A 25,042-nucleotide genomic window follows, 5' to 3' on the forward strand; every position below is an offset into this window, starting at 1 on the left:
TAGATCTAAAACCAGAACTATTCTTACTAGATATACTACCAGGGAAATACAATAAAAGAATCATATACTTAATGTTACATGTAATAACAGCAGGTAGAAATACATATGCACAAAATTGGAAAAATGAAAGTATACCTATAGACGAAAAGGTAATAAAGAAAATATTAGAATGTGCCGAATTGGACAGGTTAATAATGGAACTTAAGGATAAAGAGGAATCAGAATATTACTTAACATGGGATTTATTGTACAAATAGTTAGATAATAGGTGCACAGATTAGTAACTTTACAACGAAAGAAGATTAACAAAATAGAAATACAGTTACGTTTTCTGAGGTTTTTGCGGGTGTATGTATGTAGGTCTTGGGTTATTCGGGTTTTCTCCCGCGTAAAATTGGAAGTGTTTTGGTGACATTTCGACGAAGTCTCATTTGTCATCTTCAGGCTGGTGTTTTCGGCTTCGTGCTTCTAGAAGCAATCCTAGAATTGGGATTAGAATATGTATATACATTGTAAGCAACAATACTATTGGACTGTATGTGACTGTAGATTAAAATATATAGAGTGATAAATGTATAGAGCATTATGATACAACTATGAAAATAATGGTTATAACCAGGGGTGGGTTCTACTTACCTTTACTACCGGTTCGCAGTGGGGCTGCGCACGTGTTCTCGCTTGTGTGCTCTTCTGCACATGTGCAGTAGCGTTTTTATGATGTCGGGGTCATTGGGTGGGGCCTCCCGCCGGTTTTACTACCAGTTTTATAGAACTGGTGCAAATCAGGGGCAAACCACCACTGGTTATAATTATGATGTACAATATTATGTATTTAAAAGAAACTATACTATATGACTACGAGAATAATAGTTATAATCAGGATGTATAATACTATGTAATACTTATAAAGGATTTGATACAGCCAGAACACTGTTGTTACAAAACTGGAGATGTCATGTTTAAAAAAGAAAAATGTATAATAAAAATATTTTTTTTTAAAAGAATACTTATATCTAATGATAAAGGATGAAGAACAAATTCTTGGTGAAGGATAATTGGAAATGAAGTTGTGCAATTATTGCTTTGTCCTTAAGCAAGCTTGAAAACCAGATTGGAATCAGAATTTTATTTAGAGATTTTTTCTTCCACATAAAAAAGTTGGTACGTACAGATGATTGTATTTTCAGAACTAAAAGCATCCAGTTCTGCTTTTTACTGTGCTGTACATTTTGATGGACAGCCCTAATCCTTTAACTCATGTTATTACTCATCTGGTGGTAGAACGAAATGATTGTCAGGGCTTGTACAGCTGCTGTTTACAAAGGTTTTTAAGCAGCTTGTTTTATGATTGCATTAAATAGGAAACAAATGACTACAGTAGGCCATTTACATTTTAGTTTAAGAAATGACTCCAAACTCCACTCAGGATTCAACAGGGGTTGGGAATGTTGAGATTTCCAAGAGGAGATATAATGGACTGTCTCATTTGTAGTTTGGGGGGAGGGATTTGAGTATTTCTGGACATAATGTTTATTCTCTCATCTCCCTCCTCTTTCTTAGAATTCTGGAAGAATGAAGAACTAATCCCCCAAAGTTTTTTTTCCCTCCACTCTCTTTTTCTTGCCATTTGTTCCTCCCAAAACAATGACTGTCTAGACTCTGCCTAGAATAACAACTATTGAAAACTGTCGTTGAAGTTTATTTCTTTTACTTTATAGTTCATTTTTAGGAACTTGAGAATTTATTTCAGATTTATCTTGATGATGTTTCAATTCATTTCAAATGAACAACATAAACAAATGTTGTTTATCATTAAAGATGGTAGTACTGGTGTTACATCTTTCCTGCACTATAGTCTTTCTTGCTGTTCACACTTCTTAAACTATAAAAGTCCTAGGACGTTTTTGATAAACTCTCTCATGCCAATCAACAGGTTCTTGGGTATGTGAACTGTCCACAACCACAAAGGAATTTGGTCTATGGATCCCCCTTGCTAATCCCAGCATAAACTGCTTTCTGGAAGGTAGATGATACTGTAAAAAGGGAGCCTCAGAAAATAGCAAGAGATAAGTAAGCAAATATTAATTTCCCCAGAAATAGTAAGGAATGGGAAAAAGTCCCTATTTCATTGCTGTAGGTTTTGGCTGTTTGCAATAAATTGCCACTGCAATGAAGGAAACAGTATGAGAGTACAGGGGAGGTGACCCACACTTAAGTGGTATAGACGTCGCTGAAGCATAGAAAGGTGGAAAGAAATCAAACAACCTTAGAGATGGTTGTATAATGAAAGGCGGGCCATGTTAGCTTACTCAAGTATACCAGACAGGAATTATGTGCTACTTCTACTTTACTGTAAGACTACATTATCAGAATGTCCAAGTCTGAAAGTACACACCTACTGCCATCTCCTTTACAGCCTCAGAGCCTATTTTTCCACACATTATGCAGCTGCAGGCTGTACCTACACTCTCTTATGTAATCATTGCTAGGCATTATCTCTTCCCCTTGTTTCTCAAGGTACATGATATTTGCACAGACAGACTAACTCATTTTGAAATAAGAGCATGATTGCAATACTTCTCCAATGAGATTTTCACCAAACCATCTTCGATTTAAAATAAATTGGAAAGCAAATTTTCTTTCATCGGATCACATGACAAGTCAGAGACAAAAAGTGCAAAATTTTCCACTTGGTACAAGTCAGGAAATACCCATGGCTTCAAAACTTCATGGCTCAAAAGACAAGAAGCACCATGTACTATATGTCCCACCTGATCTCCCAATTTCGAATGAATGACAGAGTTAGCCATACTGTATTAGAAAGTCATCAAGCTTGCCTGAAATTTATTTATTCAGGTATTTTCATATTGTATCTGTAATCCTGCCAAACATAGACTTCTATAGGATATTAATTAATTAATTAATATTTATTAATTATAGGATAATTAGGACAATTACTATCAACCTGCCTTCCATTGAGGACCTGTATACTGCATGAGTCAAAAAGAGGGCTGTAAAAATATTTGCAGACCCTTCACATCCTGGACATAAACTGTTTTAACTCTACGCTATAGAGCATTGCACACCAGAACCACTAGACACCAGAACAGTTTTTTCCCGAAAGCCATTACTCTGTTAAATAAATAATTCCCTCAACACTGTCAAACTATTTACTAAGTCTGCACTACTATTCATCTTCTCATCTTTTCATTGTTCCCATCACCCATCTCCTCCCACTTATGATTGTATGACTGTAACCTTGTTGCTAGTATCCTTATGATTTATATAGACTGTTTCCTAATATGATTTGATTGCTTATTTGTTCCCTATGACTATCATTAAGTGCTGTGCCTTATGATTCTTGATGAATGTATCTTTTCTTTTATGTACACTGAAAGCATATGCACCAAGACAAATTCCTTGTGTGTCCAATCACACTTGGCCAATAAAGAATTCTATCTATCTATCTATGGTTGGAGCTCAACTCTGTAAGCCTCAGAAGGTTTTGTAGGAGATTTAACAGTGTTTGATCTAAGGAAGTAGAGAAATGATGGAGGATGGGAGAGCATTTGAGATTCTAAACAGGACAAAAATTACATCAGAATAAGGAATAAAAAGAAGACAGACAGACAACAAAAGGGAAGAATGCAAAAGGGAAGAGCTGGAGACATCTTCATTCTAAAACTTTCTCTAGCTTATAGTCAGGCAGGTGACGACATGCCACAGATATTGGACTTCAGTTCCTATCAGCTACAGCAATGATGCTCAAAGGCAAAGGAGTATGGGCTCTGTAATATAAAATAATAATAAAAAATACAGTCCATTATCTATCCCTTATTTTTATAGGCAGAAACAAGATACACTCAGTTGTAGAAATGGATTCTATCTTCTTCTGTGACACTTGTTATATTTCTCTATTCTAAAGTTATCCTCTAAGTGGTTTTCTATATAATATTTGGAAATCAGAAATGATGGTCTAGTTGGGGTCCCTCCCCAGTCCTGAGTCTTCCTGGATCTAGTGTCTTAACTACACTATTGTCATATAAGTCTGTGTATGAGCATAAATTATCAGCTAAAATTATAATAAGCAAAGTCATTGTCAATTCATATTGGCAGAGGTTATTAAAGGCAGAGTGTCATTACGGAGAAAATCCTTTGTCACTGCATTCTCAGGTACTGAATGTAACATTTTGTTCTAGCTGAAAGTTTTGGGGCATTATAAAGGCAACTCTACCATATGGTTTGGGTTAAAATTAGCCATTTTAGAGTATTGTATCATTATCATAATTAGTGTGTTTGATTCAGTGTGTTCATGAATCCAAGTGTTCTGACCCAACCTTAGCAAGCAACCCAACTCGCTTACTCACGAGTAAAAACCCGTTTTCTAACAGGGTAGGAACAGTTTTTTTATTCACATGGATAAACAAAAATAAAATGTAATTAGTCCCAACAGACCTGGCCAAGAAATCCGAATTGCTTACTGAATCCTAAAAGGGAACAGTTGTCTGCGACAACCAGCCACTCCCACACCTCTACTATTTATTTCCCAGCCAGGCAGGGGCTGGCTAGCGTCCACTACTGCTTTTCCTTGGGAGCCAGTTTATTGTTTTCCTTTGCTCACCTCTCTTTTTCTTGCTGCGTATACATGCATCTGGGATGGGCCCCATCTGTTCCTCCCCCTCACTCAGCTCAGGCCCTGAAGACAGCTGCCTCTCTACCTGGGGCAGGATGGAAGGTCCTGGCTCTGCCTCTGTCTCTGATGCTGTTTCCTTATCAGAGCCTTCCAAAGGCTCTGAAGCTGGCCCAGGCTCTCCTTCAACCTCCTTCACATCTGACTCTGCAGCTAGTTTTGCTGGCTGCCGACAGGCCACAACACCAGGAAAGGGTAACTTCCATAAACTATTGTTACCTGTTTAACACAATCTGAGGGTATGCTGTACGTGCTGGATTGCATAGCAAAAGCTATAGTGATTGCAAAGGATAAGCTTGGAACAAAACTGAGTTTTGATTTTACTAATGGCAAACGTAATTGCCCAAAATGTGTCCAAATTGGAAGTTGTTGTTGTTACCAAGAAATTCCTCAGATGGCATGTGTTATGTATGTAGTTTTAGCGGGAGATTTAAACAACATTGGGTCACTTGTGATTGGTCAGCTGCCCGGCTGGCCGGGTATATAAGGAGGGCTGTTTGCCTGTAACTTTTGCTGAAGTCTCACTCTACATTAAAGAGCTGTTGTCACTACCTTGCTTCTGCCTCCTCAATCGCCCAACTCAACATTGGTGATGAAGGTGGGATTGAGACACTGAGAAGCAAGCCGAAAAAGAGCTACCTACAGCGGATTCAGCCAGGCTGACGAGCCGTACACAACAGGACTACGATATCTGCGTTCGTACCACCAAAGCCTTTCGACCCGGCCAGAGAGAGGTGGGGGTCGTACATGGTCCGGTTCGAGTGCGCGATGGAAGCCAGCGATATGCAGGGCCTCCCCGGAAACCGAAAGAGGGCCTGAGGCACTGCGGGCCAGAGGTCTTCGACATGGCGGAGTCACTCTCAGAACTGACACCGGTCCAGACCGCCTCGTGGGAAGTGCTACAAGCCACGCTCAAGGCACACTACGTCTCGGTCCCATCGAAGTTTGTGCAGCGCTACGAGCTCCAGCAACGAGTACAGCATGAAGGAGAGCCAATCAGCGCGTACATGGCTGCCCTGTGTAAGGCTGCAACGCATTGTGAATACCGGGATCTCCATGACGCACTCCTAGAGCAACTAATCTGTGGAGTGTGAGACATACGCTTACAGAGAAGGTTGCTCACAAGATAAAATCTGACTCTACCCATTGCTCTCGACAAGGCCAGGGCACATGAGTCATCGACCAAGGCTACGGAGACGCTGCAAAGATCAACTAACCCGAAGGAAACCCCGAGGTCAGCGCCAGTGCACCGAGAATCCACCCAGACCAGCAGTGAGGAAAAGTCGGAGGAGGATGTCTTCCAAATGGAGAGACAGGCATGGGAACAACGAGGAAGCTGCTCGAGTTGCGGGGAGCACACCAGAGGCAAACCTGTAAGTTCAGGGATGCCATCTGCAGGCATTGCGAGAAGAAGGGGCATCTGGCGAGTGTCTGCAGGGCAAGCCTACCAGTCAACCACAAGCCCCAGAACAACTTCAACTAATCAGAGCCAGCGTGGCACAAATGGGCCAGTAAAGATGGTGGCGCGAATTTCAAAGCCATGAGACCTGTAGCACCTTGATTGGACAGGCCAGCGCGACCATCGAGAAAAAAGTCCACACAACAGTCGAGATCTAAGGCCAATCCTGTGAGATGGAGATCGACACCGGGTCATCCCTGTCCATAATGTCCTGGGCTACTCTGAAGGCCGCCCTTCCCAACATCAAGAAGAGCTGGCTCCAAATCCAACGAATTCGGCTGCGAGACTACCAGGGGAACAACATCCCTGTGGCAGGAGGCGGCACATTCCAGGTCACCTTTGGCGAGTACCGGAAGGAGCTACCCCTCACAGTGGTCAGCGAGACACTCCCGAGCCTCCTAGGACTGGACTGGTTCAAGGACCTAGGAATAGGATTCACCGGTGTCCACAGCGGCAGCACCCTGAAGGAGGACCTCATGAAGGAGTTCCAGGACGTCTTCGATGACCGGCTGGGCAAGTACATGGGGACCCCTATCTCTTTTAACTTAGACCCTAAGGTAGCTCCAATCAGACTGAAGGCTAGACGAGTGTCATTTGCACTCAAGCCCAAAATTGACTTGGAACTGGATAAGTTAATCAAACAAGGGGTGTTAGTCCCAGTAGATCACGCCAAGTGGGAGACCCCAATAGTGACACCGGTCAAATCAGACGGGTCTGTGCGCATCTGCGTGGACTACAAATACACATTAAATAAGGCTCTTCAGCAGAGTGCATATCCTGTCCCAATTGTGCATCATTTGCTCCATTCGCTGGGCCCTGGCAAGATCTTCACAAAACTCGATCTTGCGCAGGCGTACCAGCAGCTACCGGTAGATGGCGCTACCACAGAAGCACAGACTATAGTCACCCATAGAGGTGCATTCAAATGCACCAGACTGCAATTCGGAGTCAGCATAGCCCCCGGACTTTTCCAAAGTACCATGGAGCGCCTGTTGCAAGGGCTGCCGGGGGTCGTGCCCTACTTTGATGATGTACTCATTAATGCAACAACTAGGACACAGACTAAGGCGGGTGTTGGCCAAATTCAGGGAGGCTGGACTGCGTGTAAAACGGACTATGTGCATGATTGCAGTCCCCTCTGTGGAATTCTTAGGGTACCAGGTGGAATGGTATACACCCCACCGAGAGCAAAGTAAGGGCCATCCAGAACGCGCCCACACCAAAAAACAAATTGGAGCTACAGGCTTTCTTGGGCCTCCTCAACTTTTACGCCATATTCCTAAGAGACAAGGCAACAGTCGCTGAGCTGCTACACCGGCTACTGGCCAAAAATGCACCTTGGGTCTGGAGGAAGGCTGAAGCTGCCGCATTCAACACAGTGAAAAAACTCCTATCCACAGACAGTTTTCTGATTCAGTATAATGCGATGCTACCGCTTGTTCTAGTCTGCGACGCATCTCCCTTTGGCATGGAAGCTGTCTTGAGCTATAGATTACAAACGGGCTAGAGGCACCCATCGCCTACTACTCGTGAACCCTGTCTAGCGCGAAATGGAACTACAGCCAGCTGGAAAGGGAAGCCCTCGCAGCGGTGTCGGGGGTTCAAGAAATTTCATGAATATCTATTCGGCCGACATTTCGAATTGGTCATGGACCATCGTCCACTTTTGGGCCTCCTGGCTGGGGATCAGCCCACCCCCACTGCCTTGTCTCCATGTATGACACGGTGGACCATATTCCTGGCAGCATACTCCTACCAACTTGTCCACTGACTGGGCTTGAGACTGGGGCATGCTGATGCCCTCAGCCGCTGCCCGCTTCCGGACCTCTTAGAAGACCTAACCCCGGAGGCTCCAGTTCTCTTTATTGATGTTTTGGACTCGGGGCCTCTCACCTCAACGGAAGTAGCGAGAGCCTCAACTAAAGACCATGTGCTGAGAACTGTCATGAGTTGGGTCACGAGGGGTTGGCCAGCAAAGACTGAGGGTGGAGAATTCAAAGCATTCTTTACAAAAAAAAAAAATGAACTGTCTATGCAAGGGGGTTGTTTGTTATGGGGTGACTGCATCATTGTGCCCTTATGCTTAAGGGAAAAAGTTTTTAAAATGTTACAAGAAGGGCACCCGGGAATTGTACAAATGAAGGGTCTAGCGAGGAGCTATGTATGGTGGCCCCAAATGGATAACGACATCGCCGAGTGGGTGGGGAAGTGTAAACCCTGTCACGAGTCCAGGCCAGATCCCCCCATAGCACTGGTCAGGGAATGGGAGTGTCCCCAGGGCCCCTGGTCAAGGATTCACGTAGATTTCGCAGGGCCTTTTCACGGCCAAACCTTTATGGTGATCGTCGATGTCTTTTCAAAGTGGCTCGAAATCCTTCTCATGCCATCCATGACTGCCAAAGCAGTCATAAAGGCACTCCGCAAACTCTTTACCACATACGGGCTGCCAGACACCCTAGTGTCGGATAACGAGCCCCAATTCACCACCACACAGTTCAAGGGGTACTTGGCAGAATTAGGCATCCTGCATGCACTCTCAGCCCTGTTTCATCCGGCCAGTAATGGATTGGTTGAGATTTGTAAAAATGGCCAAAGAGGCACTGGCATGGCTGGACGCGGGACACTGGCAAGCCCGAATAGACAAATTTTTAGCAGTCCAACACGCCACCCCTTGTACTATCACGGGGCCCAGCCGAACTCCTCATGGGTAGAAAGCTCAGGTGTACCTTGGACTGATTGCACACCTACTCCCCGGATGAGTTTAGACAGGCCGACCAGAAGTTACGCGGGTTTCAGATAGGAACACCGGTCTTTGCTAGAAATTACTCAGAGGGTCCCCTATGGGTCGCCGGGGTGATCTCTGACATGAAGGAGCCCAATCATACACAGTGGACGTGGGAGATGGAAGGATCTGGCGTAGGCACATCGATCAACTTAGGAAGAGGTTGGCCGGACAGCCAGAAATGTACTCAAAAATACCAGGCCCTGACTTCCAAAGTTTTCCTACAACAGCTAACTCAAGCCTGAGAAGGTCAGAAGACTTAGCTGCGGACTCCAGGTTCCAGCGCCGCCCCGACAAGACGCCACTCCCAACCGAAGACTCCACCGCCCCGATGAAATCCAGGAGGTTCCATTGGCGGAGCGCACTCTGACTGGCTCGACGCCATGCCTCAGACTGAACTGCGCAGGTCAACTAGGGCCCGGACATGCCCTGGTCACCTGTATGATTTTTGTATGCAAATGTATAAACTAAGTGCCTTCTGGGAGGGGAAGGGTGTTACGTATGTAGTTTTGGCGGGAGATTTAAACAGCAATGGGTCACTTGTGATTGGTCAGCTACCTGGCTGGCCGGCTATATAAGGAGGGCTGTTTGCCTGTAACTTTTGCTGAAATCTCACTCTACATTAAAGAGTTGTTGTCACTACCTTGCTTCTGCCTCCTCAATCGCCCAACTCAACAGCATGGATTTGATTGGCAATCTAATCTATGCCTTCACTATCTTATTAAACAGTATTTAGTTTACTAAAACCATTTGATAATTATAGGCTCATATGGTTATGGATTCATGTAGAAGACTGGAATTCAGAATGCAAGAATATAAATTTATGAATGAAAAGTTTCTCTCTCTCCCTCTTTCTCTCAAGTCCAAGTGTGAAAATGAGTTGATAAATACATAGAGGGAAGGAAGATGGATGTACTTTTGTACATTGAGGTTCTTTGTTAACATTTATGTTAATATAACATAACATGTTATGTCTGGATGGGCAACCACCACCTCTGAAGGACTAGGTTTGTGATCTGGATGTCCTTCTGGACTCAAGGCTTCTGTATGAACATCAAGTAGAAGCCAACACTAAAGAGATTTTTTTACACAGCTTCAGTTGGTATACCAATTGCAACCTTTATAATGCACAGGAACTTGACTTATGGTAACTCTCACCCTGATCGTTATTTAGGTAGATAATTAATGTGTTCTACATAGGACTGTCTTTAAATATTCAAAAACTATAGTTTGTCCAAAATGCAGAGGCTCATATGCATATAGTACTAGCATACGAGGCCACTTGTGCTACCAATGTGTTTCTGAGTAAAATTTAAGGTGCTGTTTTTCTTATGGTTTGACAATTGGGTGTCTGCAGGACTACCTATTCCAATCAATTGCTTAGTTCTTCTAATGGAATCTGAACTTCATTCTTCAATTTCAATCAGAATAGACCAGGAAGGGACCTTGGAGGTCTTCTAGCCCAACCCCCTGCTCAAGCAAAGATCCTATACCATTTCAGATAAGTGGCTGTCCAGTCTCTTCTTAAAAACTTCCCGTGATTAAGCACCCCTAACTTCTGAAAGTGGCCAGCATGACATCACTTGTGTCAGGGAAGCCTGTGGTGGCCCGAGCACTCTGCCAGCAAAAACGGGCTCCCAAGCCCTGTTTTTGGCCGCAACGTTCTCCTGCAACTCTCTGCCAGCAAAAATGGGACTCGGGGGGGTGGGGGGCGGGGCTCATGTGGCTGCCCCAAGCTCCATTTTCGCTGGCAGAGGGCTGCAGGAGACCATTGCAGCTGACAACGGAGTCTGGGACAGCCATGCTCGAGCCTCCTGAGCTCCGTTCTCCCTGGCAGAGACACCGTAGGCTGGTTCTTTGCTGTTTCCACAGCAGCCCCGTGGACCAGAACTAAGCACCCTGAGAGCTGGATACGACCCATGGGCCTTGAGTTTGACACCTCTGCCCTATTTGGTTATAAGTCCCACTTCTATGACTATTATTTTTCTTTCTTTCTTTCAGAATGAGATTTCTGTATCTTTATTACATCATTCTTATGTATATAGTATTGATCATATGCATCAGATTCATCAACTCCTATCTTCCCTTGGCTTGGATCCAAGGCTTCTCTAGGCTTAGTCATATCTGACCTATGGAAGTTAGTAGATTAAGGATATCTGCACCAGTGATTCAATGCATGCAACTTTTTCTGAAGGGATGGAATAAATCATCTAATAGAAATCTAACTTGTGAACAACTGTTCAGGTTTCATATTTCATGCAGCCAGTCATCCTTTCTGTGCATATGTGCATCTGGGGCTGCTTTTCTTTTAATCTTTGCTTTCCTCTTCTTAAATCAGGATAGCACAATTAAGAAGCCTTATCCAATTTCTGAATTCAGCCACCCTTCCAGGTCTATTTCCTGTGCAATATGGGCATACATTTTTGCATTTATTCAATACTCAATGCCTTTTTTTTTTAGTTGTATTACCCAATTGTCTTATCAGCCACTATTCATTGTGCTAGGTATGACTAACTGATTTAAGTCAAACAATTTCTCTCTTTGTAGATTTGTATTTTACCTTCAGCTCTTTTATTTTGTTTTGGATTTTACTAATTTATTTCCAGCTATGGTATTTTCTCTCATTTGTACATCAATCAAATCAAGCTGTTGTTTTGTTTTTTGTTCCTTCAGTTACACTTCACATTCTGTCAGCTGTATAATGTGTGGGGATTTATTAAAACTGTGTGAGTCCTTTAACTGCATTGGTAGAAGTGCCATATATGAGGAACAATTATTCTGTCCAAATTCCATGTTTCCCCCATGTGATAAATATAATCCCATGCAATCACTGGAGAAGTGACCAGGCATTTGGTTTAGATTTCTGCCTTTCCTGCTTATCTGCCTATGGTGAGCTCTTGCTTCAGCCTTCTTTACAGGATCACACTAACTCTTCTTAGCAGAATATTTAACAAGCCAAGCAGCAGCTTTACTGATGTCAATTTGTGTGTGAAGTTTTTTGCCAAGATAGAACATAATCTCTATTGTAAAGGAAGTGAAGTCCTTCCCCATGAATCTTATGATTGGTTTAAATATACTTGCCCCTAGCAAAGTAAGGAGGGCAGGGAGATAGAGCCATAATGTGGAATGGGTTTAGAAGAAGCCATTTAGAATTAATGTTGTATGTAGAGTTGAACCAAGTTTATTTGCTTCTGGCTTCCATCAGAAATGACCTTCAAGTTCTCTTTCAAGTCAAATTTGACTCCTGGTGACTTCATGGACATATTCAGGCAACAATAAGAAAATAGTTAATTCTCTTGTGGGATTTTTTTTTTAAATGTTTCAGTTTAACTTATTGCTAGGAGATCCTCGTGGTCTCCCATTCAAGTGCTAAGCAGTCTGGCCCTTTTTGAGATATGCTAACATTGACTAAATGTTACCATTTAGCTGAAATATTAAAGGGCCATGCAAATGGTTGGAATCATATGATACTGAGTAGGACTGCATATCATTAGAGCACCAAGAAAGTTGTGGTGCATGGAGAAATTATTATATACAATATGTGATATTTCCAGTTAAAAGTGTTAGGGTTAGGTGAAGCGAAAAAAAAATGATTTTGCATTTCAATGAGCTATGATATAAAAGGTCAATACTGACCTAGGTGGACAGGTGTTTTGTCCCAAGCACAAAAGCCCCAAGAAAGAAAGTGAGTAAGCATTTAAATGAATGAATTGTAACATGCAACTTTCTACACCAAGAAGTTTCCCTTCCTTCCTTTATAAGGAAGTTTCCCTTATAAAATCCTAATCCAATATTTGAGACGTTTGAAGCAAAAACATAGAAAATGTTTCTTCAAGAGTTTCCTAGGAGAGGAATTACAATTATTTTTATAGAAAGAGGTAAAGTCTTGTCAAACGATAACTGCCTAAGCTTCCACCAATAAAGATTTCTAAGGCTGCCTAACTAGGAAGTACTTAGCCCTTCTGCCCATCTGTAGAAAAGAATTATGCCCATAAGTAACAACTTAACAAACCATAAAGTATCTTTTAAAACACCACAAATAGCTATGTAAACATGCACATGAGGAAAGCATTAATGAAAAATTTAAACAACAAAAATAAAGCAACAGAGGTATGAAACAGATCTCATTCAAAATTTTAAATATAGAGAAAACAGGGAAGACAACATTTAACATTGCAAATTAAATCAATAGAGTAACTCTTGAGTAAAATTGTTAGCACATGTTTATTGCAGAGAAAATGATCGGGCAGTGATTATTTGGGCCTTCTGTTTAGATTTACATATTCCCTTTCCTCCTCCTGTCTTTTTTTCCCCCGAGAATTTATTTTCAATGTTGCAGAAAGTGAAGATTGAATGAAAGCTAGCTTCCATGGGGAAACTGACTTTTGTTTGGCCAGTCAAGGACAATGCTCTATCTATGATGTTCTGAATCAAGTCAGCAAATCAGAAATTATTTAGGAGCTAAATTCACCTCTTTAATGAGCCTTGATGAAGTCTGGTTTTCACTAGTTATGCCTCTGTATAAGCAGTTACATAGGAGACATTCTTTTGGGTAGCAGAAGCTGAATTCCATCTTACATTATTACAATACTCATAAGTTACTTCCACCACATACCAATTCTATGTAGGGGTATACTCCATTTCAAAAATAGATTAAAAGTATGATAACACAATATATCAAAATATATAACAATAAAATGAATCAATAAAATAAATCAACCATAATATATCAAGAGAAAATCATATAAATAGGTGTAACTAGGTGTAACTTATTAAAGGGGGAAAGCCAAGTCCAAAGGCTTTCTGGAAAAGTCAGATCTTCATGGCTTTTCTAAATGTCAATTGGTTGGTGATGATCTGATCCCAGTGGGAAAGCTGCTCAATAGAAGGGACAGACTGGCTTTGAACTCTTATGGTGGCACTCTTAGAGAGGAGGCCTGAATACAATCCCCACTTCAGGAACTTATTAGGTAAGCAGAAATTGCTGGGAGAAGATAATCCTGTAGTTACCAGGTCTTAAAACATGTAGTCCTTGAATGGTGACAACCAGCATCTTGACCTGCACAAGAAAATCAATAATAAGCGGGTTAGTTGATACACTGGATTTTCTTTCTGTAACAAAGTTTGTTTTATAATATGTAATAATGTTTTATTACAAGTGATTATATTTCTTCATCACCAATGAAGGATTTTGATTTTCCTTTCTTATGCTAATGTGGATGCAAAAATGAAAATATGTTACATGGAAGCTCATGATCTATCCTGCCATTGCACAAAGTAGAATATGCACTATGAGTCTTTTAAAAATGTACATTTCCATTGAATGTTGAGATCTTCATAATGGCAATGTTGTTTTGTGGTGAAATCAGTTACTCAGTGTGTTTGCTGGATGTGTTCAAACAGAATTTTCTGCCTGTCTACCTAGCTACCTAACACAAGGCAACCTCTGTTTCAATGGTTATTCATCTATTGGAATACTTTTAATAGCTGAATATTTGGCTTCAGTTCTAGGATATATATATATAGTTCTTTTGTCTCAGATTAATGCATGTACTAAAAGCTACTTCCTCATAGAAGATTGAATAAAAAACAAAACACCTGTTAAAATACTTTGTTCTAAAATCCATATGTCAAAGTGAGGCCTTCTTGACTATCATTGGTTGTTCAGTCATCTTCATGGAGTTGCCCAGTTGTGTCTAGATTTGTTTATACAACTAAAAATTATCCATCTTTTTCTCTTCGTAAATTCCAGCTTGATACATGAGGTGGATTATTTTTGGCTCCTATATTTTATGTGCTGAATTCCTGCTGCCTTTCTACAACCCCCAAGTTAATAAAGTCAACTAGTTGAGGTTGGTTTCATTTCTGCGATTCACTAATGAATTTATATTAGGTTATATCTTGAAAGGTCTTGAAAATGAGCAATCATGATAAACAGGCTAATAGGGAAGGGTTTGCTTAATTAGGGAAAAAAGAGCAATTAGCTTGTCAGTGTTTAAGCTCACAGAAGCTACACAAGAGAAGCCTATCAAAGTAGTTATTGACCTTTTAAACCCTCCAACTCTTCTGTCATTGATGTTTAATGGGAGAGTCACTTAGTCTGTCAAGCTAATAACTAAGGTAATGAAGTAGTCTAGGACTTTGCTTAACTACTTTGTTATCTCTAGACTAATTTTAGAAATTTAAAAATAGATGATCTAAAAATAATTTTTTTAAATTGGCAAGTTTATTTTTCACTGACAATTGAGGAGCTGTTTCTGACCTCCCAAATATATTTTGAGGGGTTTTTTTCTCTCATAGGAGAAAGCTAAAAACATGCTAATTAAACAACCTTGTGGAGTGCTTTTATAAAATAGTAAGATGTCAGAAATCAATGCTAATAGAATTTGTCTTTTTACCTTTTTTTTCTTGCCCAGATTAGAAGAAATAGTTGAAACAGAAATCTTGAAAGATTGCTGTGAGTCAGAGTATTCCTTCACTTGAAATTCTCTAGAATGGATTACATGGATTACTGCTCACAGCATCCCTATTTAGCACAGCAAACCGCTGACAAGAACATGTACTTGAGTGCAACATCACAATGCAAGTACAAAAGTACAAAGTTTGTACCACGATGTCACAATATACATTACTTCATAAGTCCTCACCCCATGCTCTACCCCCATGGTAGATCAAGCTGAGCTAAATGGACTGTGGCCACATAACACACCAAAAGCACTTTAATGCCAATTTTTAAAGATCAGCTCTGAATTGACTGACCTCATAGTCCTGGGAATTGAGTCAATTTATTTCTGATTCTCATCATATATTCTGCAAAATCACAACTGGTTGATAATTTCATTTAAATTGCTGCAGTTTTGCAGATCTTGGAAGCAGCTCATTTTCTTACTTGTCAGTAACTGTTTTCTCACCTTGCCTCTCAACTCTGGGCCTTCAGCCAGCCATTACTTCCTCTCTCTCCCTTCTCCCATAGAATTGTAGCATCTGTTTCTGGAATTTGTCTCTTCTTCAATAAAAGTTATATCATTCTCCCCCAATCCAAACACTGTAAAAACAGGCAACTATTGGAGAAAGTGCTTGATTGCAAAATTACCAAGGTACTTTCTACATAAGTCAAAAGTAGTAGTAGTTGTTGGTTTAAGATTATATAGAAATAGTGCTTTGGCATCCAAAAAGCCATTAGATTATTAAAAAAAAAAAACCTGTCACCCTGGTCTTCATTTAGCTATTTATTTATTTATTATTGATAAGACTACCAAACAAATCTACATAAATACATATGATGAAAGTTAAGATGAGAATACTAGCAATTTTTTTGTTTACTTTATAGTTTATAGTGAGCTGCTCAGAACTGCTGGTGGATGACTACATAAATCTTTTAAATAAACAAATATATTTATCTTTTTCCAATGGATGGTTTCATTACCCCACATCCAATGATAGCCTAAGGGTAAGGGACATGTATGGGATTACATGTTTTGCAGGGTTTTTTTCTTGATTTACTGCAGAGGAATAGAGTGAGCTCATGGTGTTCTCTACATTTCAAGGTCATAAGGAAAGAAAACAATTACCGATTGCTAGTGACATGGGATGGAGTGAAAGCTGGTAGCATGTAAGTACCTTAGCTAAAATATGATTGTTTAATTGAAGTATAATTGTATTGTTTCAAAAAGAGATAGTTCAATTAATTATGTGCTTGTAAATTATGAGGATACAACTATTGAGTTGCATCTATGTGTTCGGTCTGAAGCCTAGATACTAAACTGTAGGTGGTATGTCATTCTCTGCACTGAGAGAGGAAAGATATAAATAGGGATTGATTGGAGATAAAAATGGGTTGCTTCAAGTTAGGTATCAGATCACCACATTATCAGCATCAACAGCATGGAGACTAGTGAAAAGCCAATAGAAATGAGTAGTGACTTTGAAGAGATGTTGTGCTGACTCAAAGGAGTGCTTTGTCTTGCTAGGATATCTGATGCAAGTACATTTATTATTATATAATTCCTGTCTTGTGAATTCTGTTGGATTGAGATTTTTCAGAAAAAAATTAATAACTAAGCAATAGAGCATACTATAAAGGAATGTGCAAAAAATAGGGCAACTGAACATATTAGTCTTCTTACAGATCTTTACTTGTGGATCTCTCATCGCAATTTCAACCTTAACCAATGTAATAAGATTGTTAAGGGTATTGAATTAGGGGCTCATGAGACAAGACTGAAGGTTCTGTGCAACATTCAAGGGGTGACTTGGTGCTATTCACTGGTTATGTTCATATGTTACATTACATTAAACTATAAATCATAGTTTACAGACTCTTGTGGCTGAGTTCACATATCACCTTAAGCCAAAACCAAGCAAATTTGTTTTAAGTTAGATATATGAGTGGCTTTATATATCGCTGAAGCCAAGCCAAAACTAAACAAACCATGATACATCTTAGGGATATGTGTGAATCCAGTCTTTCTATCCAGTCTAGCAACCCTGTAGGATTAATGGCATAATAAAATAGCATGCTGATGTGATTTCCTGAACCTAAAGCATGATAAAATGTTAACTGTTAAACAAGAAAAAGAATTTGCTAGCTTGAATTATTTTTAAAAGTAATAAAGACAGGATAAAATCAAATAAATAAATGCATAAGTATGATTGTACCTAGGAAAATAGAAATCTCTTGTATTTCATTCTAACTAAATGAAGAAGACTCAAAAAAAAGATTGCAATATATTGTCTGTATGTCTTCCCTGAAAGTTTTTATGTAATGCTATTAAAGAAACATGATCTTTTTAGGATGTTTTAGTTTTTAAAGCAACAGTCTATTTACAGCTTTTGGTCTGCAGCCAATGAGGTATTTTATACAAGACCATCAACCCACAGTCTCTGATGGAGTCAGTGTCCTTTGATGAACACTGAAGGCTCTTCTCATTACTACTTCCAGTTTTTCAAGAAGCTAAATGTGGTGATCTATGTGGGAGGCCTTGGCTTGAGGCTGTCACATAGGAGGCCAGATGGAACACACACAGGCATTTGTGTAAAATTTAAGGTGTGTAGTGTCTGATTTTTAGTATTGACCATAGCTTTCTTTTAAAATGTCAGATGCTCGGTTATGCATAAAGTACCTCAGTCAATTTCCTTAGCGGGGTAGTTTTGTAGCATTGGGGGCAGAGGAAAAGTTGCTAGGAACACTAAAGTGCAAGCCAAAGAGGTTAGTTTTCTTCAGAAAGCTAAGAATAGAAGCCTAAGAAGCAAATTCTTCTATACCCAATCACTTGTTTGGCATATGGCATTTTGCAGTTTTGTGTATCAAAACTGGATTGATAAAGGACTGGTAAGAATCTTCTTCCCAGGAAATATTTTTCAACAAACTGATCCTTTTAAACTTCGTCCGTTTCCCATGCATTTTGTTCCCTTTCTAGGATCTTTCTAAAGATCACTTTAATTAATTTCTTCTCTTTCTCCAAACAATTATTCCTGTTTCATTAGATGAGGCTATATGACTAGATACATACTTTGCAGTCAAGTGTGTGCATGTGTGTTTTTTTTCCTTTTCAAGGTGTCATCACCTTAATACGATAAACAGGTTTCCTAATCCCAAAAAGTTTTAAATGATGAATTCTTGGAAGGGTGATTCTTCCAGAAAGTTTGAAAGCAGAAGGGTGAACCTAAGATTAATCCACAATTGAGATGAGACAGGTAGTATTCTTTATAAATGAGGGAAGCTAATTCACTTAAGAGAAATTCCAAAATCAAATTCAGAAGATTGCAATAGCAAACTAGTTCGACATTAATTGTCTACAAACTGTTTAAACATGGCTGAAGCATTTACAAAAATTTGGATAATACATGATATCACCTGCCAACTCTAAAACTACTACTTTAATTATTTGAAAAAATTAAGCTTTCATAACTAGATCTGTATATTATGTATAATCAGATGAAAGCCACAAGACACTTGGTTACTGATAACACCAATATTGAAAGACAATTTACAAAGACATATAAAATCGGAATATGGAATTTCAGAAATATAAAACAAGGAAAAATTGAACCTGTCAAACTGAAAATGAAACATTCTAAATAGGATGTTTTAGGAATAAGTCCTCTTAAGTATACAAGAATGAACCACTTTACATTGACACTCAAAATATATATTAGAAATGTTACTGTAATTCAATGAACAATAGAACTGTATATATTAGAATTTGTGGATATTCAGTTCTACATTACATATATGGGTACCTAATAGATATGTAAAGTGGAAGACAATAAGCAATCTTATGGCAGATTGCAAGAGGTACTAATAGTAATACTCAGAAATAATATATACCAGTGGTCCCCAACCTTTTTATCGCCGCGGCCCGCTGAGCGCGCGCAGGGGTGGGGGCACGGCCCAGGAGCTTTTGCGCACGGCCCATTGCGCACGGCCCAGGAGCCTTTGCGCTGCAGCGTTCATGTCCCCTGGCCGCTGCGCGGCCCGGTGCCAGGTACTCCACGGCCCGGCACCGGTCCGCGGACTGGGGGTTGGGGACCACTGATATATACTATTAACAGATAATTGAAATGCAAAACTTGATGAACAGGAACATTTCTGGAAAATTTGAATTAAATATATACAATAAAAAACAGAAAATATAATAATTCAATTTTGCAAAAGAGAATACTTTATTCATTACTAAAACTTGCTTCAAGCAACACAAAAACAAAATCTGAATATTAGAATCAGAGTGACTACTATGTAATAGAAAACTGAAGATGGAGAAATGTAAGTCAGTTACTAGCATATTCTCTACATGCGGACTGTGAAACAGGTAATGATTTATGAATGTCAGATTTATACTGCGAGTTTAGAAAATTAAGAATATCAGGCCTGGAAGGCATAATAGTAGAATATAATATTAATGTAAGATTAATGTAAGATTAATGTAACATTCCAACTTATGCAAAAGAGAACCTAAGGAACATGGGACGAGATAAGAAACATTCTGAAGGTTGAAGCAGGAATAAAGTTCTGTACTTTATCATTATAGTCATTAAAAGATGGAGGATGAAAACTTTGAGCAATGTATAATGACTGAATGTAGACTTTCAGCATCAAATAAACTGTATATCAAGGCTGGCATTAGAGTTCTGAGGGTTTTCAATCTTCATGCTGTGGGGATGAGATCTAGGTTAGCCCAGGATTTCACAGTAACAACAGGAATGTTCCAGTTAATCTCAACCCGACCTCAAAAAGATAGGCACACATAGATTTGGCTCTTATTTTAAATCAAATGAAAATTGGTTCTGGGCATAGAGTAGGGTTACTGAAAAGACCAAAGACTAAAAGAAGTACAAGTAGTCCTCAAGTTACGAATGTAATGGTGCCTGCCCATTCCATTCATAACCCCGAGGATTTGTGGGAGTGAATCTTGTACCTTGAACGGGATCACTCCCACCTTTCGCCCACACATTCGCTAATCAAATGTGCGGCTTGTTAAGTGCCCATGAGTTATTTCAGGGTGGAGAAGGCCATGGGGAGGGGGTGTCTAATGATGGAACAGGTCACCTGTCTAAGACCACGCAAGGCCTCCCCGACCCACTGAAATACCTCATGCTCACCACATTTGCTTCCCCCATCCACCCAACCTGCTGCACCGGGTCATTTACCTTGTGAAGATCTAGCAAGCAGTCTCCTCTCCAGCTTCTCAGCTGTCTGCACCCCTCTACCACTCCGTTCGGGCCTCCATAGGTCTTGCCTGGCACATTGCTGGCCAAAATGGAGCTTCTGAGGGGCGCCTTGCCCAGCCCCCTGGAAGCGCCATTTCGGGCTGCAGTGTGCCAAGCAGAAGCCCAAGGAGGCCCAAACGAAGCAGTGGAGGGGCAGATCCACCACTCAGAAGCTCCATTTTTGACCTGTAATGTGCAGGACGAATGTTGTAGAGCCTCTGCGGTTGTTTGTAAGGGCGAACAATTGCTGTGGTGTTGCTAGTTTTGTAGTTTCCGGACTTGTTCGTAAATGCTAGGCGGCGCTTATTGCATAACTTTGAACATTCACTAAGGGAATGCTCGTAACCCAGGAAATACCTATATCAATCGAATGGTCCTGGACAAATACTTGCTGCCTCTTTGAGGGATGGAAATATATACTTTGTAGATAAAAATGACTTGGCAAGATAAAGAAAGAGAATTGTTATGAGAATATAACAAATAAATTGATCATTGGAATCTTTTTATAAGAGACATGATTCATCACCAGGGATAAAATAAGATGGCAAGCACTGATACACCGTACAAACATTACCAGCATCACAATTTAAGTTTAATTTTGTCTTTGTGTCTATATGTTTTAGCATTATATGGTCTGCTTAAAGAAGAGGCCACTTCATGGCTGTAGACATTTTAATTTACTTTGCCTATTGTGTTACAAGAGTGAACCCTGTTGCATGGTGAAAGGAAATGTAACTTTCTGCATAACCATCTGCTTTTAATCATTTTAATAAGGTATCTTTTTCTCTTTTATAGGAGAACTGTAAGGTATGCTAGACCAGACTGTTTGTTCCCCAAGAGTTTTGTGAGCTTGTTGAGATGACCTCACAGAATCCTTTTCAAATCTATAATTCTTGACTCTTAAGTGTTAGCAATCCTATCAGATTATATTTTATATTTTAAACACTGGGTTAATACTAAGCCTTAATGTGCTTGTTTAATTTTGATTACCAGATTAGGTATACCAACTAGTATAATTTATAAATTTTATGTTCTGTGTGAATGTGTTGTGTGAATTAAATCAATAGCTCTTTATTTAATAAAGAAATCCATGTTTTAATGTATTGTGTGAACATAGCAAAAGCCTTTTAGTATTTGTAAAAAAATATCTGGTAGCAGTATTCAGCTGATATATGTAAGTGGTGAGGGAGGTTAGAATGGCTCCAAAAGTATATACAAATAATGGGGATACCTCTTCATCTTTACCTTAGCTGGGACACCAAGAATCTCTCTTCATTTGTTCTCATTAAAGACTCTACGAGTTAGCTTTAGTTGATGGGTAGTGACTTGCCCCAAGTCATCCAGTTAAGGTCCATGGATGAATATGGATAAACCTAAGTCTCCCTGATCTTGTTCAATATTTGAACCATTTCCACAAACTTAAAATATGATACCAATGTTTAAATAGCAAGAAATTAATGTTTATAAAGTTTGAAAGTGACTCTCATACTTTACAAACATTAATTTCGTGTTATTTAACCATGATATAAGAGTGGTCATATTGGGATGGTTTTTAAAAAAGTGCACCTTACCTTTATCTACAGAGTATCTTTGGAGGAGTTTATGCCTGGCATATCTATTTGATACTTCATTTAAATCAAGCTTATTATTTAACAAGACAAAGCATTCTGCTTTCTTTAGAAATATTAGAAAGGTATCTGTCTCCAACCGTTCTGCTGAAAAATAGCTATTCTGTTGTAATGGATTTTTAAAAACATTTTAATGGATGTATTTGCTGGGCAATTACATCTTTCTGGACAGTATTCAAATGTATTCTTTATGGTCAGTGAAGAGATTGGTTTGATTTTATTCATTATTTATTCATATCTTTCCGTTCCTTTCAAGAACTGAAGGCAATGTGTATAGTGTTCTCTCCTCTCATTTTCTTTCATCACAAAAATAACTGTAAAAAAGGTTGGGGAAAGAAAGTTATTAGCCCTAAGTCACCAGCAAACATCTGTGCCTTGAAACTTGGCTTTTTTGATTTTGGTTTAAAGCATTAATATACTTGTAAAGGTTTTTTGTTTTTGTTTTACAAAAAACATGGATTAAGTTTGTCTGAGTCCCATGGAACTAATTTCTAAAGACATATCCATAAATATATGCTTTTGTGTACCTAATTTCATTTTTAAATATGCAGATAGTTTATTTCTATGGTCTTAGTCTTATTGTAAATATGGCATTAGTAACCATTTTCCTCATACCAATAAGAAAATATTGCCCCATGAATGAATCAATTTAAAGAAAACAATCATGATTCTGAGAGGAATTGCTTTAAAGATAGGATAGGACATTTAAATTACATCACTGGGCACTTCTTTGACATACTAGTTGAGGGAGAGGAGTAAGTATACTAGATACCATCCAAAGCATAAAAATGAAAAACAATAAAAGATTTATCTGAATAATATTTGGAATGTTGCCTATTATCAACATCTTGTTAGCAAATCAAAGCCAAAAGCCTGACTGGAAAATTACCATCACCACGGGTGGGTTGTAAATTTTTTACTACCGGTTCTGTGTGCGTGACTTATTTTATGGGCGTGGTTTGATGGTCATGTGACAATTTTTTAGGATTTAGCAGAGGTACTGGTCTACCAGGCTGTTAACTGCTTGCAGAGCTGTACCGGTCTACCCATTTGTTTTTGTAGGCACCACTCTACTTATTTGTTTTTGGAGGCACCAGTCTACCCATTTGTTTTTGGAGGCACTGGTCTACCTATTTGTTTTTGGAGGCACCAGTCTACTCATTTGTTTTTGGAGACATCAGTCTACCACCACACTGCCTTTTAACACTGATCAGCTGTAGGGCGGCCCTTTGAAGCCCCGCGGCAAGAGTTTAAACAGTTTTTTTCCTTCTAGCCAATCAGCTGGGACTCGGGAGGCAGCAAATAGATTGAGGGTGGGCCAAATAAAAGGTAAGAATAATGGGGGGAGGGAGGGCCCAGCTCCTGAACAAAGAGAACCAGTTCGGTGATGTCATATCGTCACCGCGACTGGCTCAGCCGAACTGGGCCAAACTGGGAGGAACCACCACTGACCATCACCAAATGGTAAAATATAGTCCAATGTTTTTGGACACTTAGGCTGCAAATTTTCTATACCCGTGATGGTGAACCTATGGCATATGTGCCACAGGTGGCATGCAGCGTCCTTTCTGTGAGCATGCGAGCTGTTGCCCCAGTTCAGCTCTGCTGCATATGCACATACGCCTCCCAAATGGCCAGCTAGTCATCAGGTCTCTGCCAGGTAAGCGCAGGGGGAGGGGTGTGCAGGGGGGCTGTGTGTGCATGAGTGGAGGGCAGGGTGTGTGCAGGAGGCCGTGCATGCATGCATGGGGGCACGGGGAGTGTGCAGGGCCCCACACGGCATGCGTGGGAGGCAGGGTGCATGCACAGGATCACACACACATTGCATTCTGGGAGTTCAGGCGCACGCACATGCATGCACGCCTTAGGCACTCAGTCCAGAAAAGGTTAGCCATCACTGTTCTATACCTTTACTTCAGAGTGAGCTTCTTTTTGTTTAGCGGCATTGTTTTCCTGATGGGATTCTTATATAGCTGCTATCTACCCTTAGACCAATTTCCCTCATTACCAGTCACTATACCACTGGTAAGGATGCGGTGGCTCAGTGGCTAAGATGCTGAGCTTGTCGATTGAAAGGTTGGCAGTTCAGCGGTTCGAATCCCTAGTGCCGTGTAATGGGGTGAGCTCCCATTACTTGTCCCAGCTTCTGCCAACCTAGCAGTTCGAAAGCATGTAAAAAATGGAAGTAGAAAAATAGGGACCACCTTTGGTGGGAAGGTAACAGCATTCTGTGCTCCTTTGGCATTAATCATGCCGGCCACATGACCATGGAAACATCTTTGGACAGCGCTGGCTCTTCAGCTTAGAAATGGAGATGAGCACTGCCCCCTAGAGTCAGGAACAACTAGCACATATGTGCAAGCGGAACCTTTACCTTTACCTTTATACCACTGGTATGAAATGGATAGAATTATCATCAAAAACATATTTTGGGTTCAAAATAATAATAATGATGCAATTAATGCACTTTACATCAAGTTTTTAAACTTTAAAACTTGCAAGTTTTTAAACTTTATAATAAATAGCTCTAGTGGAAACCTTGTTTTATTTATTTATATCCCACCCATCTCACAATCAAATTACTCTGGGTGTATGTACAAGAAAAGATAATTTGTACAAGAATATAAGACATTGACTAGACTAGATTCATACAACATGCAATCCCTGAAACAATGTTTTGAAAATCAGAAGCCCCAAATGGATTAGAGTTTAGTACATTCTTGAACCAGACATAAAGAATGAGAAAGTTGAGAAAACTATCATTTGTTTTAGCA

At 40.0% G+C, this 25,042-nt stretch overlaps 1 protein-coding gene across 3 annotated transcripts in view; it reads right to left on the reverse strand.

Annotated features, from left to right (window-relative positions):
- Nucleotides 1–226: 226 nt before the first annotated feature.
- LOC148114346 (uncharacterized) overlaps nucleotides 227–25,042 on the reverse strand; it is a 61,600-nt gene continuing 36,784 nt past the window's right edge. For 2 of the 3 annotated variants that reach the window (XR_015734051.1, XR_015734050.1), the window contains one exon: nucleotides 13,137–13,990. Coding sequence is in view for 1 of the 3 variants with exons in the window: in XM_087892763.1 (XP_087748889.1) it covers nucleotides 441–480; nucleotides 13,942–13,990 (89 nt within the window). In the remaining 2 variants the exon portion in view is untranslated. Of the gene's footprint in view, nucleotides 481–13,136; nucleotides 13,991–25,042 lie in introns of those variants that run through there. The other variant, XM_087892763.1, reaches the window with a different exon arrangement.

The sequence above is a fragment of the Pantherophis guttatus genome, chromosome 4 (assembly GCF_059756535.1).
Source record: "Pantherophis guttatus breed Tessera chromosome 4, ASM5975653v1, whole genome shotgun sequence".
In the NCBI taxonomy this organism is placed as follows: domain Eukaryota; kingdom Metazoa; phylum Chordata; class Lepidosauria; order Squamata; family Colubridae; genus Pantherophis; species Pantherophis guttatus.